At 45.5% G+C, this 13,544-nt stretch overlaps 1 protein-coding gene across 6 annotated transcripts in view; it reads right to left on the bottom strand.

Annotated features, from left to right (window-relative positions):
• The window catches only part of LOC142973507 (uncharacterized), a 39,073-nt gene that overhangs the window by 4,402 nt on the left and 21,127 nt on the right, over positions 1–13,544 (bottom strand). For 3 of the 6 annotated variants that reach the window (XM_076115284.1, XM_076115287.1, XM_076115286.1), the window contains 11 exons: positions 12,826–12,933; positions 12,250–12,481; positions 11,706–11,806; positions 10,404–10,460; positions 8,488–8,808; positions 8,143–8,301; positions 6,967–8,058; positions 6,646–6,705; positions 6,474–6,564; positions 6,283–6,383; positions 174–6,194 (listed from right to left, as the gene is read on the bottom strand). In XM_076115284.1, the coding sequence (XP_075971399.1) occupies positions 174–6,194; positions 6,283–6,383; positions 6,474–6,564; positions 6,646–6,705; positions 6,967–8,058; positions 8,143–8,301; positions 8,488–8,808; positions 10,404–10,460; positions 11,706–11,806; positions 12,250–12,481; positions 12,826–12,933 (8,343 nt within the window). The remainder of the gene's footprint in view (positions 1–173; positions 6,195–6,282; positions 6,384–6,473; positions 6,565–6,645; positions 6,706–6,966; positions 8,059–8,142; positions 8,302–8,487; positions 8,809–10,403; positions 10,461–11,705; positions 11,807–12,249; positions 12,482–12,825; positions 12,934–13,544) is intronic. The other 3 variants (XM_076115289.1, XM_076115285.1, XM_076115288.1) reach the window with 2 other exon arrangements.

A 13,544-nucleotide genomic window follows, 5' to 3' on the forward strand; every position in this document is an offset into this window, starting at 1 on the left:
TATCACAGACCGAAAGAGTATTAGTGATTTATGATGATCCCATGCAAAATCTAAATTGTGTCGTCAATATTTCTATACTAAAATGTCTTTTGGACATCTCATAAAGAGATTAAGCTGATTTGACAGATAATAATCGACTACCCTATTGTAGCATAGAAAGGAATAAATCTTACCTTCGGTGCATGTGACGCGCAGAACGCAGACTTATTCTTATAGAACACGCAGTTATCCTTCACTGCACATCCAAGATGGTACACACTGCCACAGCGCACCTTGAAGCATCTCACAGTGGCGCCCAACCTTCGGCAGACGGCACACGTGGCATTCGAACCAGCTGCTAAAGCCGTCTCCACGTTCATCAGCGCTCCACTCACGGTTTCGTAAACCCCCTCGGACCATAAAGCACAATTTAAGTGCACCCAACGGTTGACGTCACAGTTCAAAAGCCTTGAGACTCCATCAGCAACTCCGTCACCTTGTATACCACATAATTCACATTTCCTAGTATCCTCGTTCGTTACTGGCATTATAGCGACGCCTGTACGGAAGACTAACTCGGTTAACTCTCGATCCGTTGGTCGTTTGTATTTAACAGGTGGTCCTATACATCCTGGTGACCACGCCTTGTAACGAATTCCTCTGAACTTCTCCCTTTCTGCCGTGCTTTGGTTACTCTTCTCATCTTGTTCGCTCTTCAAGTCTTCGTCTAAAGCACTGACGTCATCGCCAACCTCTTTCATCAGCTCGTCGTTATCAAGAGAGTCCATGAACGACAAGTCCATTTTCTCATCTTTGATATCGGGTTTGATGTCCAAGTCGTCAGTCTCCATACTCTCTGTTGACGCTGTATCGAATTCATCTCGGTCTTTAGACAGATTAGTATCCGCCTCAGATTTGCTATCTTCCTTGACTGCAGTCTTTGATTTACCATCGAGAATGATATTAGTAGGACGCCACGCGAAACTCTCGTAGCATTGTGTGCTACAGAAGTATAACTCGGAATCGCTGTCGCATAAAATTTCTTCAGCATTGCCTTTGTTGGTTGACAATAACGGGAATTCTGATGCTTTTGCTCTGACAACAGAATCTAGAATGACGACATCGCAATGTCGGCAAAACTTGGCCGCTCCGTTGAGTATACTTTGGATGTCAATAGGTGTTCCTTCTTTGCCGTCTTTACCTTTAGATCTATACAGTCCAAGTTTATGCGATGGTGGTGTAGCCGTCCTCTCTATGATCTGATATGAAGTCGGTGGCGGAATGTGTAGTATGCCAGCGAGTTCTTTCAGTACACCAAGGATATCTTCCGCGGCGCCTGAAGTCAATGTAAGTGTCACAGTGACATTTTCATTTGTTTCCGTACTGCCAGGAGAGTCCATATTCCTGGATTTGGCGGGATCTGTGTCGAGAATCTTGAGTGCCTTTTGGTTTTCTTCGTCCTTGATTTGACAGAGTGAGACAGGTTTTATCCTGATCGGTACAGGTGCAATGATAGGGATCGCGGGTGATATCCGACCTGACGCGGAGTCACTATCCTCGTCCTCTTCCTCGTCGTCGATAAGCTTGAGACCTGGGAACCTGTTCATAGGTTCCACGTCCAGACATTCAGGACTAGAACAACTGACAATACTGTCCGGCGTATCAGTGTCTCGTTCTTTACAAATGAAGTCCAACTTTTTATCATCCGGATCTTCATCAAATACGATAGGTGGGAATTCTGAATCATAAAATCCTCTTTGTGTTGTTGTAGTCGGTTTCTCAGGCAAAGGTTCTTCCTCCCCGAATGGCTTTGTATTGTAATAGTCCGCAACACTAGGTATTTTGGCATTACCAAACTCACCAGTCAAGTCGCCTTTCAGAATATCGTAATCTTTATTTTTTAACTTAGTGAGATCTCCGGAGCCGAAAAGCGGACAAACTGCAAAGTTAGTTGTTAAAGCTGGTTCTTGTATTTGCATCGCTGGCATTGATCGTAGTTGAACCATCAGATTGTCAATAAACGTGTCATAATCCTCCTCATATCTGGAACCCTTGCGGGGTCTCTTTTTAGCATTAGCCGCGTTTAAGTTATTCTCAGCGGCCTGTTTCATATTCATTTGCAACTTGCGTTTCTTTTGTTGATATTCGCGTCTCTTTCGTTTTTTGATTTCTGCTTGTGTTTCGGCTGTTACTTCCGATGGCACGTCCATGTTCACGCTTTCAGGGAACTCTTCCTTCAAGGGTTGATCTAGTTTGCCCTGGTCAGAAGCGGTGGACACGCCTGAAGTAGCTGACTGTTGAGAGCTCTCGTCGAGCAACTCTCTCTTCACTTCTAACGGTGAAAATCTATTTACAGGACTCTGTTGCGGTGGAGCGATTTCTTTCTTTATAGCTTGATGTAGCTGTTGATTTTCAATACTCATTGGATACATTTGCATCGATTTCATTGTAGGAGAACTTTCTGGAATAGGCGTTGTCTCTTCCTTGTTTAATATTTTCACCGGCGGTTTGCGAACATCCATTAACGATTGTGTGGACGTTTGAGTCATCGGTGATATTGTTGAAGTAGGAATAGATGTTTGTATAGGGCGAGTAGCAAATGGAGAATTTACAGTAGTCATATGTCGCGGCGAATTCTTTGGTATTTCTACTTCTTGTGTCAAAGATAATGTTGGCGGTGGTATCGAGGGCCTGGCGAGCTGGGCTTCTAACGATGGTATGGTACCTAGAGCCGGGGCTGTTCTTTGTATAGCCATAGGTCGTTGTGGAACAACCGTCGCTGTAGTAGTCGTAGTTTGTAACAGTTGTTTCAACAACACATTTTGAGACTCATCATTCTTTGTATTAGCCGTTGAAGTTTGAATATGCTTAGTTGTATCGGCTGAGGAAGTCGATGTATTGGGGTCATCTGTTTCCATAGGCTCTGATTTCACAACCACAGCTTCAACACTGTGCCTTTTAGTTGGTTGAATATGACCCACAATCACTTCACTTTTTGGTTCGTCAGTGGATTTGGACCTCTTTAGCGGAGAAGTCAATTGTGTATGAAGAAGTTTAGATGTCGTAATAAAATTAATAGATTGCGTTGGTTTCGCTTGCATTTGATTGATGCCGGAGCTGACAATGCTGTGTGTACGAACAGTTACGTTCGGCGCGGGTTCTTTATTGCCGATCATAGGCCTAGACGTCATGACTAGCGCAGGAGGCTGACTGGAACTTATACTTTGTTGGTTGAAAGCTAAGTTACTCGTGTTTATTTGCCTAGTAGGCTGCAATAACGTATGACCCAAGATACTCGTTGGCAACGCTGGATTCTTCTGTTGGAAACTACTTATGCTTGTAGTAATGGTATTCGAGTGCATCAAATTAGCAGGGGAAGTAGAGCTATGTAATTTAGAGAGAGCTGGCATTTGTATTATTTGTGATGCGACCGACGTTGGGCCGGATTCCTCCATGGATGTGAATGATTGGTTTGAGATCAAAGGTGATTGTGCTGGAGATTTCATCAAAGAGTTCTGCAAGCTTACAGGAGAATTGATGGGAGATACTGTGGGCGACTTTCTCATCTGACCCATAGCAGACAATGTGTTAACTCTCGAGCCTATTGCTTGAGCGGCACTCATCGGCAAGTTAGTCTCCGAAATCGGCAGCGGAGTTGAAGGCTTTTCAATTCTCTGTATAGGCGATGGCCTCGAGGTAGCGACTTCTACTTTAGACGACGGCAAGAGATTCTCAAAGTTGACTTGTGTTGGAGTCGTGGCGTCACTATTTTTCCGCAGAATAGTCTGTGTCTCAGCTTTAGATGCGTTAGTGTTAAGCGAAGACATGATCGTACGTAATTGTTGAGAAACATTGGCCATGTTCGACGTTAGCTCAGCGGGTTGAGACAGCGGTGATAACTGGGGAACTGTTGCAGGCTGTAGAGTTAGTCTCTCTGGTTCCCTTTTAGCAAAAGTTGGCTGTTGTTGATGCTGCTGCTGTTGTTGATGTTGGTGTTGTTGTTGCTGGTGTTGTTGCTGCTGCTGCTGTTGTTGTTGTTGTTGCAACTGTTGTTGTTGTTGCTGCAACTGTTGTTGTTGCTGCTGCTGCTGCAACTGTTGTTGTTGTTGCTGCTGTTGTTGCAACTGTTGTTGTTGTTGTTGCTGCTGCTGCTGCTGCAACTGTTGTTGGTGTTGCTGCTGCTGCAACTGTTGTTGTTGTTGCTGCAATTGTTGTTGTTGCAGCTGTTGTTGATGTTGTTGTTGTTCGTGGTGGGTTTCCTTCGGCTCTGGCTTCGGAGCACTCACACTTGGATTTTGATTGGGATTCTGTGGCTTCGGTGGTTGTTTTACTCCATAAGTCTTACCTTCATCAGTTATGTTTTCAAGAATACATAACATATCTTCAAAGCTCTCTACGTGTTTAGTATTTCCTTCAGAGGTCTCAGGATGATCTTGCATCGTGATGTCGTTCAAATACCGCTCTTGAGATGGAGTAGGTGATGGGATAGATATTTGCACAGATTCTTGTGCCATGTCTGATGTTATCTGCATGTTTGAATCTATGACCATTTCTTTCCTTTGGTTTACAATTGCTTTGATCGTTTTAACTACATTTTCATCAGGTTTAGGCTCCGGTTTAGGAGGCGGCGGTGGTTCAGATATACTCTTATTATATGACAACAATATGTTAGTTTGTATATTATCTTCTGGTTTATCTTCATCGTCCCCTTCCATTATATTGTCAGGTATTTTCTCCGGGATCGGATCAGGACTCTTTATATCTGCTTTGCCTAAAAGCAATGGTGTACGATCAGACAGACATAACGTATGCGGTAATTCTGTCTGCTGACTTATTTCATTTTCAATGTCAATATCCTTCGTGGGTTCCTTGAATAGAGAACTTGATCTTTGCTCCATTTGTGACGTGCCTTGTGACGCAATACTTGATAGTTGATGAGACGTGGATGTCATCGGCTGAATTTGTTCCTTCTCCGAACTGTTCTCAGATGTAACAGTACTGTCGGGAGAAGCAGCATCGTCTTGGAAGATCTTAGCCGGCAGTGTGGCGTCATGTGATACCGACAAACTCGACAGTTTCGTATTGGACAATGCGAGCACCATCGGCTTTTCAATAGTCTTGACGATCTTTTGTTTTATCTGGTGCTGCGTTAGTATCGAAACCGGTGTTCGCGGTTGACTTATCGTAGCTTTCGGCACATTAGACGATATGACGCTTATGACCGAACTGATCGGCTTCGACAGCGCAGGCGTCGACATATTTATCGTGAGAGGTGGATTCGATATATTCAGCGGTACTTTTTTAAGCTGCGTTTTCGCGGCACCGGGATGCCCGGCGACACTCGAGATAGGCATCGAAAGGTTTTTGAGTACCGGGACTGAGATCGTCTGGTTCGCAATAGAGACCGAAGCTACCGTCGCTTGAGAGACTTCGTCGAGTATTTTCGTGTTCGTGTGGGGCGAGAGCATAGTCGCATTGAGCACCGGTAACCGTGCCAAAGGCGAGCCGGCCGCCGGATTGACCAACTTGTACTGCTGCACGTTAGCCGAGGGCTGCTTGCCGGTGGACAGACTGATGACGGCCACGGTCTTGGTGGTGGTCTCGGTGCGCGTCTGCGGCGGGACGGCCTCCTCGTCCTGCTCGTCCTCGGGCTTGCCGCTGTCGATGAGCTCCTCGAAGTCCTCCTCGGTGGCGATGCGCTCCTCGGGCGAGATCGCGTCGGGCTCCACGAGCACGATGTCGTCGTCGTCCAGGTGCTCCACGAGCTCGTCGGCGTCGTCCGCGTCGGGCCCGTCGGCGCGCTCGTCGCGCGCGTAGGCCAGCGCGTCCGCGGCGTACAGCACGAAGCGCGCGTCGCTGGGCCCCGCGCCGTCCGCCTCGGGCGCGGGCGCGGGGCGGGCGCGCGGCGGCGTGCGGCGCTTGAGGATGGACACCTTGGTGAGGTGCGCGGGGCGGCGCCGCTCGTCCTCGCGCGTGGGCCAGGGCGGCGCGCCGCCGAACAGGCCGGGCTTGAAGTAGCGGTAGCCGGGCGGGAGGGGCGCAGGCGCGTGCGGCCCGTGCAGCCCGCCGCCGTGCTCGTGGCTGGGCGCCGGCGACGCGGCGGGGGAGGCCGACGGCGTCGGCGTGCGGGCCACGTGCGGCGACCGGGATATGGAGGGCGACGACGGCGCGCCGCCCATTGGACTGTACTGCTGTCGTTGGAGCATTTGCTGACGCTACAAATAAAAAGATATACAATATTACCATTTCATATATTTTATAATGCAAATAAAGAACAAATGTAACAAAATTGTTGTTACTTACCGCCATTTCATTACCCGGATTACCAGGTGACGGTAGTGGCTGGGGACTTCCGAGCGGAGAAGTCTGTTGACGTCCTCCGAATGGCACTCCTACCCTCATTCCTAATAACAAAAATAAGTAGAATATACATGAATACGTGAACTTACTACTTAATGCTAATTATTAATTTATATTTATAGTGTAAAACTGACCTTGTTGGTGATGTGGTGGTCTTGCAAACCGCGTCGGTAAAGGAGAACAACCGGGCGCTGGGCGCGGGAATCTACCCGTCGTGTAGTCAGACTACAAACAAAAATAAGTTAAAGTGAATGAAAAGAAATCTCGGAATTCTAGATATTTATTTTATTCAATAACTTTGCTTACATTTTGCAGCTGCGGCGAATGCGAAGCTACTGGACTTTGTATTTGAGATTGTTGGTATATCTGAAAGCAACAATGAAATATTAAGATATAACAGTCACCTTCAAATTTGCATGTATGCTAAGTAGTAGTAACATCGATAAAATCATTACTGAACTGGCACAAACGACAGATCCACCACGAACAAAACTTTAACGCTATCGCCTCTTTGCACAAATAATAAATTATTCATAATGTTTATCTTTAGAATACAATAACATCAACTATACTTAGCATAATCTTGAAAAACAAGTCAAAGCGGAGCCACGCCACAGTCATATTTACCTGTGGACTTCTACTGGGCGTAGGCAACTGAGGACTGGTCCTCTGAGCCTGCAACTGTTGCAGGAAATGTTGCGGCGACATCGAAGTTTGCATGGGAGACTGTTGCGTATGCATCGGCGACTGTTGTAAATGCATAGGCGACTGTTGCGAATGCATTGGCGACTGCTGCGGCATCGGGGAATGTTGCGACGACATCTGAGATTGTTGCGCGTGTAGCGGCGACTGTTGATGCATCGGGGATTGCTGCGGGTGCATTGGCGACTGTTGTGGATGCATCGGACTCTGCTGCGGGTGCATCGGCGACTGTTGCGGGTGCATGGGGGATTGTTGCGGGTGCATCGGCGACTGTTGCGACAGATTCGACTGCTGAACATGCATCGGTGATTGTTGAGAGTGCAGCGGAGATTGCTGCGTATGCAACGGCGATTGAGTCGACGGATGTAATGGTGACTGTGACGTGTGATGCAGTGGCGACTGCTGAGAGTGCAGCGGCGACTGCATCGGTGACGTCAGGTGATGTAGCGGCGACTGTGGCGCGAGTGAATGTAGAGGAGATTGAGAGTGCGGCGACTGCACGTGTAGTGGCGACATTGCAGGCCTCGCGCCAGGCGGACGCGGTGTCTGAGATCCTGACTGCATAGAGCCTCTTACTCCAGCTAACTGTTGCTGTCCGAATTGCACCATGCCGCCTACTGACTGAGGTCTTTCTTGCACACCCGACAGCTGCCTCACCAGCTGTTGTTGAGGAGCTCCGGCTTGTTCTATCACCAAAGTACGACCGCCCTGGAGCAGTCTTCCCTGGGCATTGAGTGGCGATGTCACCAAGCCGATGCGCTGCTGCGATATCGATTGTCCATCGGCACCAATGACTGTTTGTTGCGTCCTGATCAGTGTTTGTTGTTGTTGAATGGTCGCACCTTGTAGACCGAGTTGCATCGGTCGGTTAATAGTACCCTGTTGTTGCACTTGCTGGCCTTGGTTTATGTTCTGATTCTGAGCGAATACCGTCTGATTGGTGGTAATCTGTTGTTGATTTATAACAGTTTGTTGAGCCAGTTGCGGATTTTGTTGCCGCTGTTTCGTCTCGTATTCCTGTACAACGCATATGTTGGGTTAGTTTTATAGACTTATGTCAGGCATTTAGAGCACTCGTTTTAAAACACTGTAAAATCGTACCTGCACAAGCATACTGTGTTGTCGTGCCTGTTTCCTGGCGGCCTCGAGGTGCTTCTGCAGCGCCTGTTGTTCGGTGGACACTCGCTGCAGCTCGGCTGCGTCGTTCGGCAACAGTTCGTTGCCGGACTTGCGCAGCTGACGCTGTTTACTGTTCAGCGACTGCAAATTCAAAAGCCAAAGTGTAACATCGAGCCGACAGCTCGCTACGGTAAGCCCCCGAGTTAGTCACAGGATCGTTCGGTTACGACACCGCCGACGAGTACACCTGAAAAATGAATCTACAGGCGGCCGGGAGGACGGCGCGCGCTACTAAGCTCACGAACACGAAAGCGCACTACTGCTCACCTTGCGGATCTTGCGAAGCTTTTGGACTTCCATCTCGTAGTAGCGCTGCTGATCGGCGGCGAAGGCGTTGAACTGCTTCAGCCACTGCTCGTACAGCAGGCGCGCGTGGTGCTCGGGCTCGCTGGCGGGGCGCTCGGGCGGCGCGGGCGGGGCGGGCGGCGCCACGCCGGCGTACAGCGGCACGGCGGGCGGCGCCAGCGGCGCGGGCGCGGGCGGCGGGGCCGGCGCCGCCGCGCACCCGGCGCCCGCCCACTCCCCGCCGTCGCGCTCCTGCTCGCGCTTCTCCTGCTCCAGAAGCTCCTCGAGAAGCAACGGTTGCTCCTGGTTTACGTTCTGACGGTTAAAGTTAGCCTGTTGACGACCGGCCTGCGCCGTCGCCCGCCACCGTCACCGGTCACGATGCGATACTTTATAGCCTAGTTATTCTACACTAGCGACTTACGTTTAGTTTGATAACATGACAATGAAATTCTTTATTATTGGCAACCGTAGTAGACATGAATGTTTCTAAATTGAAGTCTTTAGCTCATAGTTACCCGTCTCATCTTGAGTTGTTTCTTCTGAGCCGATTGAAACAGTAATTCAAATTAATTATATCAAAGCACTCGATACCAATAAATGTAATAAATATACATAAGAACACTTGGAGATTTTTCGACTACAGAAATACAGCATAAGAGCAAATACTACACAACTTTCAGTCGGCTCAACGAGTCATACCTTAAGCTACGATATAAGAAAGTAGAACAATATGTACTCGTGAAATAGTCTCATAACAGTTTCTCTAATAGACGTGACTTAAGAAATAGTTCAACTAATAGTTTATTGTGCATACTATCGAGATTTGATAAATAAAATGTGACATTACAACGCAGTGCCAAAATGTCTAAGTACATGTATAAACTGTACTTTATACCAGCAACATAATTACTATCTAATTAACAGAAGTATCGCTATTGAAAACTAAGAAGTATGTTTTATGTTGTGTGTGTTTACATGTAAGTTTGAATAACACTACATTGTTTTTATATTTCTACATTTATTTCCTACTGCTATGACAGTGTATTAGGTGTAAAAAAAGCTTAGCTTTACTATAATTTTTCATTAAATTTTCTTCTAAGATACATACAGATATTGTTCGTTTATAGAATAAAAAAACCTGTCACCTATACGATAAAAACCTCCCATGTACACATGCCCCACAACCTGCATACAAACTTCCACCACCGCCTAAACAAGATGAGACAGGTAATGTAACCTAGCTGTATCTCTTACATTTCTCATACATTTGTATATATTAAGTGCTAGTTTATGTTATAACGTTAGTGTTGTGTTAGGAAGGATGCTGAAAAGGTACAAAGGTTAGTAGTCAGTACGCATGCGTGCGACGAGCAAGCCAAGTAAAAAGCGTTAATACACGAACAGGTGGTTAGCGGTGACAAGGCCCTCTATCGACCGACGGGACCACTAGATTGGGGAAAGGAAGACTATAGTATAGGATAGGGAAGGAAGATTTTGTTTGTTTACAGACAAGAATATTAGATTTGTTTTCAAGAAATGTAGTAAATTGAAACGGTAATGTTCTTCATGGTCTATTTTTTTTTGCTTAGAGATTGTTATATACTTTATAATCCAAATACTGAAGAAACATTGATTACAATATGTATTAAATCCTTCATATAATCACATTTGTCAAGGTAGAAATTTCAGTGATTGCCAACTTTAGCAAATTATATGCAATATATAATTATCTCCCTAAAGATGACTTAGTAATAAGTTTACTTTTTGTTCCAACGATGTTATTAGGAAGACAATAGTTGAGAACAGTACATGGTAGTGGAGTAAGGTAGTAGGTACAAGGTTCGAGTGTGGGTGTAGGGGTAGGGTGCAGGTACTACGTGAGGGTGGGGTCTGACCTGCAGCAGCAGCGGGCGGCGGTGCAGCCAGTCGCCCCACTCCGGCGGCTCATAGCCCTGCCCGCGCCAACAACCATCAATCACCGACATGCAAACAACACGCATGTACTGCCGTCGTACACATACAACCTACGCTCTCGACATCGCTTTACATTCCATACGACTTTTTAACTAATACTTACTATGTACCTAAGTTAAAACACAATCAGTTCCTAAGGCTTGAATTGAGCTGAAATCCATCTTCCTTTTCTTTGATAAAACTGCTATTCCATTGTAATATTAAGGTTCGGAATACGGCTATGAGAACGAAAGGAGTAAGGAAAAGTAATAGTACGCAGATAAACTTACCGTGGTCTGCATAAGTACGATTTTACAAACGACACGTACCTATAGGAGTAGGAACTAAAGGAAACAGGACCGAATGAATCATGAATTAAGGTTATTCAATAAATAAAAATATCAAAAAGTTACGCCATAATGCACAGTCGTATGAATTGTAAGCGATTATTGATACCCATGCAATATTAGTCTTCTAAGCTTGTCATGAATGAAACAAGCGTTTTCGATCAATTAATGTGTATATACAGTCGATAGACCGCCACCAACGCGTAGACAAATTAATATTGCTATGGATATGACACGTCCAACTTCACATTGTCTGCGATGCGATCAAATATCGAAGCTGATGAACAAATTTAACTGGTTCACATTTAACATAGTATTCGTGACACATCTGTGTAAAAGTCAACAGTGGCTCGAAAATGTGAACCCAAGCTTACTGCATACATTTAAAGCTCACGAATCCACCCCGACATTTCCATGTCGAAACAAATTCATACAAAAACACGTAAATAAAAAAATATTACTGCATGCACGACAATGTATCCAAAAATCCTCCAAGACTATCAAATTACTTAATTATTAGTAAGATTACTTAATTAAATTTCATTCAGTTTTGTGAGTTGTCATTATTTTTTTTTATTTGGTCAATTATAGTTGCAGCAGTTCTTGATGACTTTATCGAGAAGTAAGGCTAAAAATAACTTTTTGTTAAAAATCAGTATATTCTCCAGACAGCTCCTGCAAAGATCTCTTGGACAGTCAAATCATCTTTGCAAATCTAGGTATTCATGGCAGCCAGTTTTCTGACAGTTAGCGAATCGAACGCACGGACTGCTATGGCGAAAAATTACTGTTAAGTATCGCATTTGATGTCTGTACTGAATAATTTCTCATTAAAGCATGTATATCATCAAGAACTGCTGTATTGTGTGGGTGTGTGTGTGTAGCGTGTGGACGTACCTGCGGGTATGGCGGCGGCGGCGGCTGCGGCTGGCGCAGGGTGCCGGGGTACGGCGGCGGCGGGGGCGGCCGCGCCACGCCCGACACGCCTCCCGTACTCGCTGCGGAACCACCGGTATGTTGACTACGTATATCTTACGTACTTACTTACGTATACTATTTATGTTAAGAGGTTGACATAACTATTCAAGTTTGTTAAATAGTATCGATAAGTTTGCTATTGAATTGTGAAAATGATCGAGAAATTTGGAAGTTTTAGAATTCTAAGACAAGTAACAACACTTTTTATGTCCACAATAACTTCTGTTATTTTTTAAGTCCACTCTCGCACTAAAAAATGCTTTTTATGGCGGGGATTTTAACAAAAGTACAAACAATGGACATAAAGTACAGCCCGAAACAATTATCTGTGGATCGCACAAATAATTATTCCGTATGTGAATCGAGCCCACGAACTCTCGACTCCCTAGTAGTGGCGTGACGATCACCTTAACCATTTCGCTACAGAGGCCATGATCAACAACAATAAATACATAATACGTACAGTTATAAGGTAGATGCGCGAGCGCGACGGTGCGGTCGGGCCGCACGACGCCCACGGTCCCGTCGGCGGCCACGTATCTGGTCCCGGCCAGCACGTTGCGTCCGGCCGCCAGCGCCGCGTTGACCTGCTGCGTCATGGCGTGCACGATGGACGCCGCGTTGCTGGCCGCGCTGTTGGCCACCACGCCCGTTGGCGTCGACGGCGCTGACCCCGTGGGAGTGCCGCCACCACCCTGGGCGTGAAGTATACGATTATATTGTTGTTCAAGCGATTAAAATGGAGGTAAGAAAACGATGTATTGAAAGACAAATCACGTTTAGTAAATCGAGTTCTACGATTTATTATGCTCGGAGCTAAAATTTCGTTTAAGATAATATGACATTTTACTAGTGGAAAGATATTTTTTACCCTTTGCAAGATGATTTGGTGGCGCAAATAAAACAATAGCTCTAATTCGAATGTGATGAATGAATATAAAATTATATAAAAGGTTGTAAATGAATCGCAAGCTTTGACTAAATAAATTTTCAAGTGAGTGTGAAAATTTCTGTTCTTATTATATTTTGACTAGTTTACCTGAGAGAAGTGCATATGCTGTCCAGAAAACTGCACTTGTGGTCGCTGCACGACTTGCTGGCCCATTACTGGTTGACCTCCTTGTGTGAATTGAGTGGGGCGCTGATGCTGGAAGGTATTCTCAAATTTAATATTTTATATACTTACTAGCTGACCCGTGCGGCTCCGTTCGCGTGAATGATTTTTTTTACTAATACAAAGCTTAATTATTCCTTAACAACAAAATATGCTTTTTTTTTTTCGAAAAATATTCTCAAAATTATTTATATCTCATAAAACTCGCGCTAAAGCATATCCGCCATTAAAACTGTTGACACTGTTGCCATGATAACGGAATTTTGTTAATTCAATGTCATTATAATATTGACTATTCGCGACTTCGGTGGCGAAACCTGAATTTTCCCGGGAAATGCGTCATTTTCCCGGGGTAAAAAGTAGCCTATGTCCTTTCTCGGGTATCAAACTATCTCCATACCAAATTTCATGCAAATTAGTTCAGTAGTTTAGGCGTGATTGAGTAGCAGACAGACAGACAGACAGACAGACAGACAGAGTTACTTTCGCATTTATAATATTAGTATGGATGTAGTTTGTTTGTCTGTCATATGGTTAGTAGTCAACCTAGTGTCAAAGTTGTTCAAGCCGCCTAAGAGGCCTTTGATATGGCTTAACGACTGTTATCTAAGCAGACAAAAGCCGGGACCGACTTTTTACGTGCC

Source organism: Anticarsia gemmatalis, chromosome 6 (genome assembly GCF_050436995.1).
Source record: "Anticarsia gemmatalis isolate Benzon Research Colony breed Stoneville strain chromosome 6, ilAntGemm2 primary, whole genome shotgun sequence".
In the NCBI taxonomy this organism is placed as follows: domain Eukaryota; kingdom Metazoa; phylum Arthropoda; class Insecta; order Lepidoptera; family Erebidae; genus Anticarsia; species Anticarsia gemmatalis.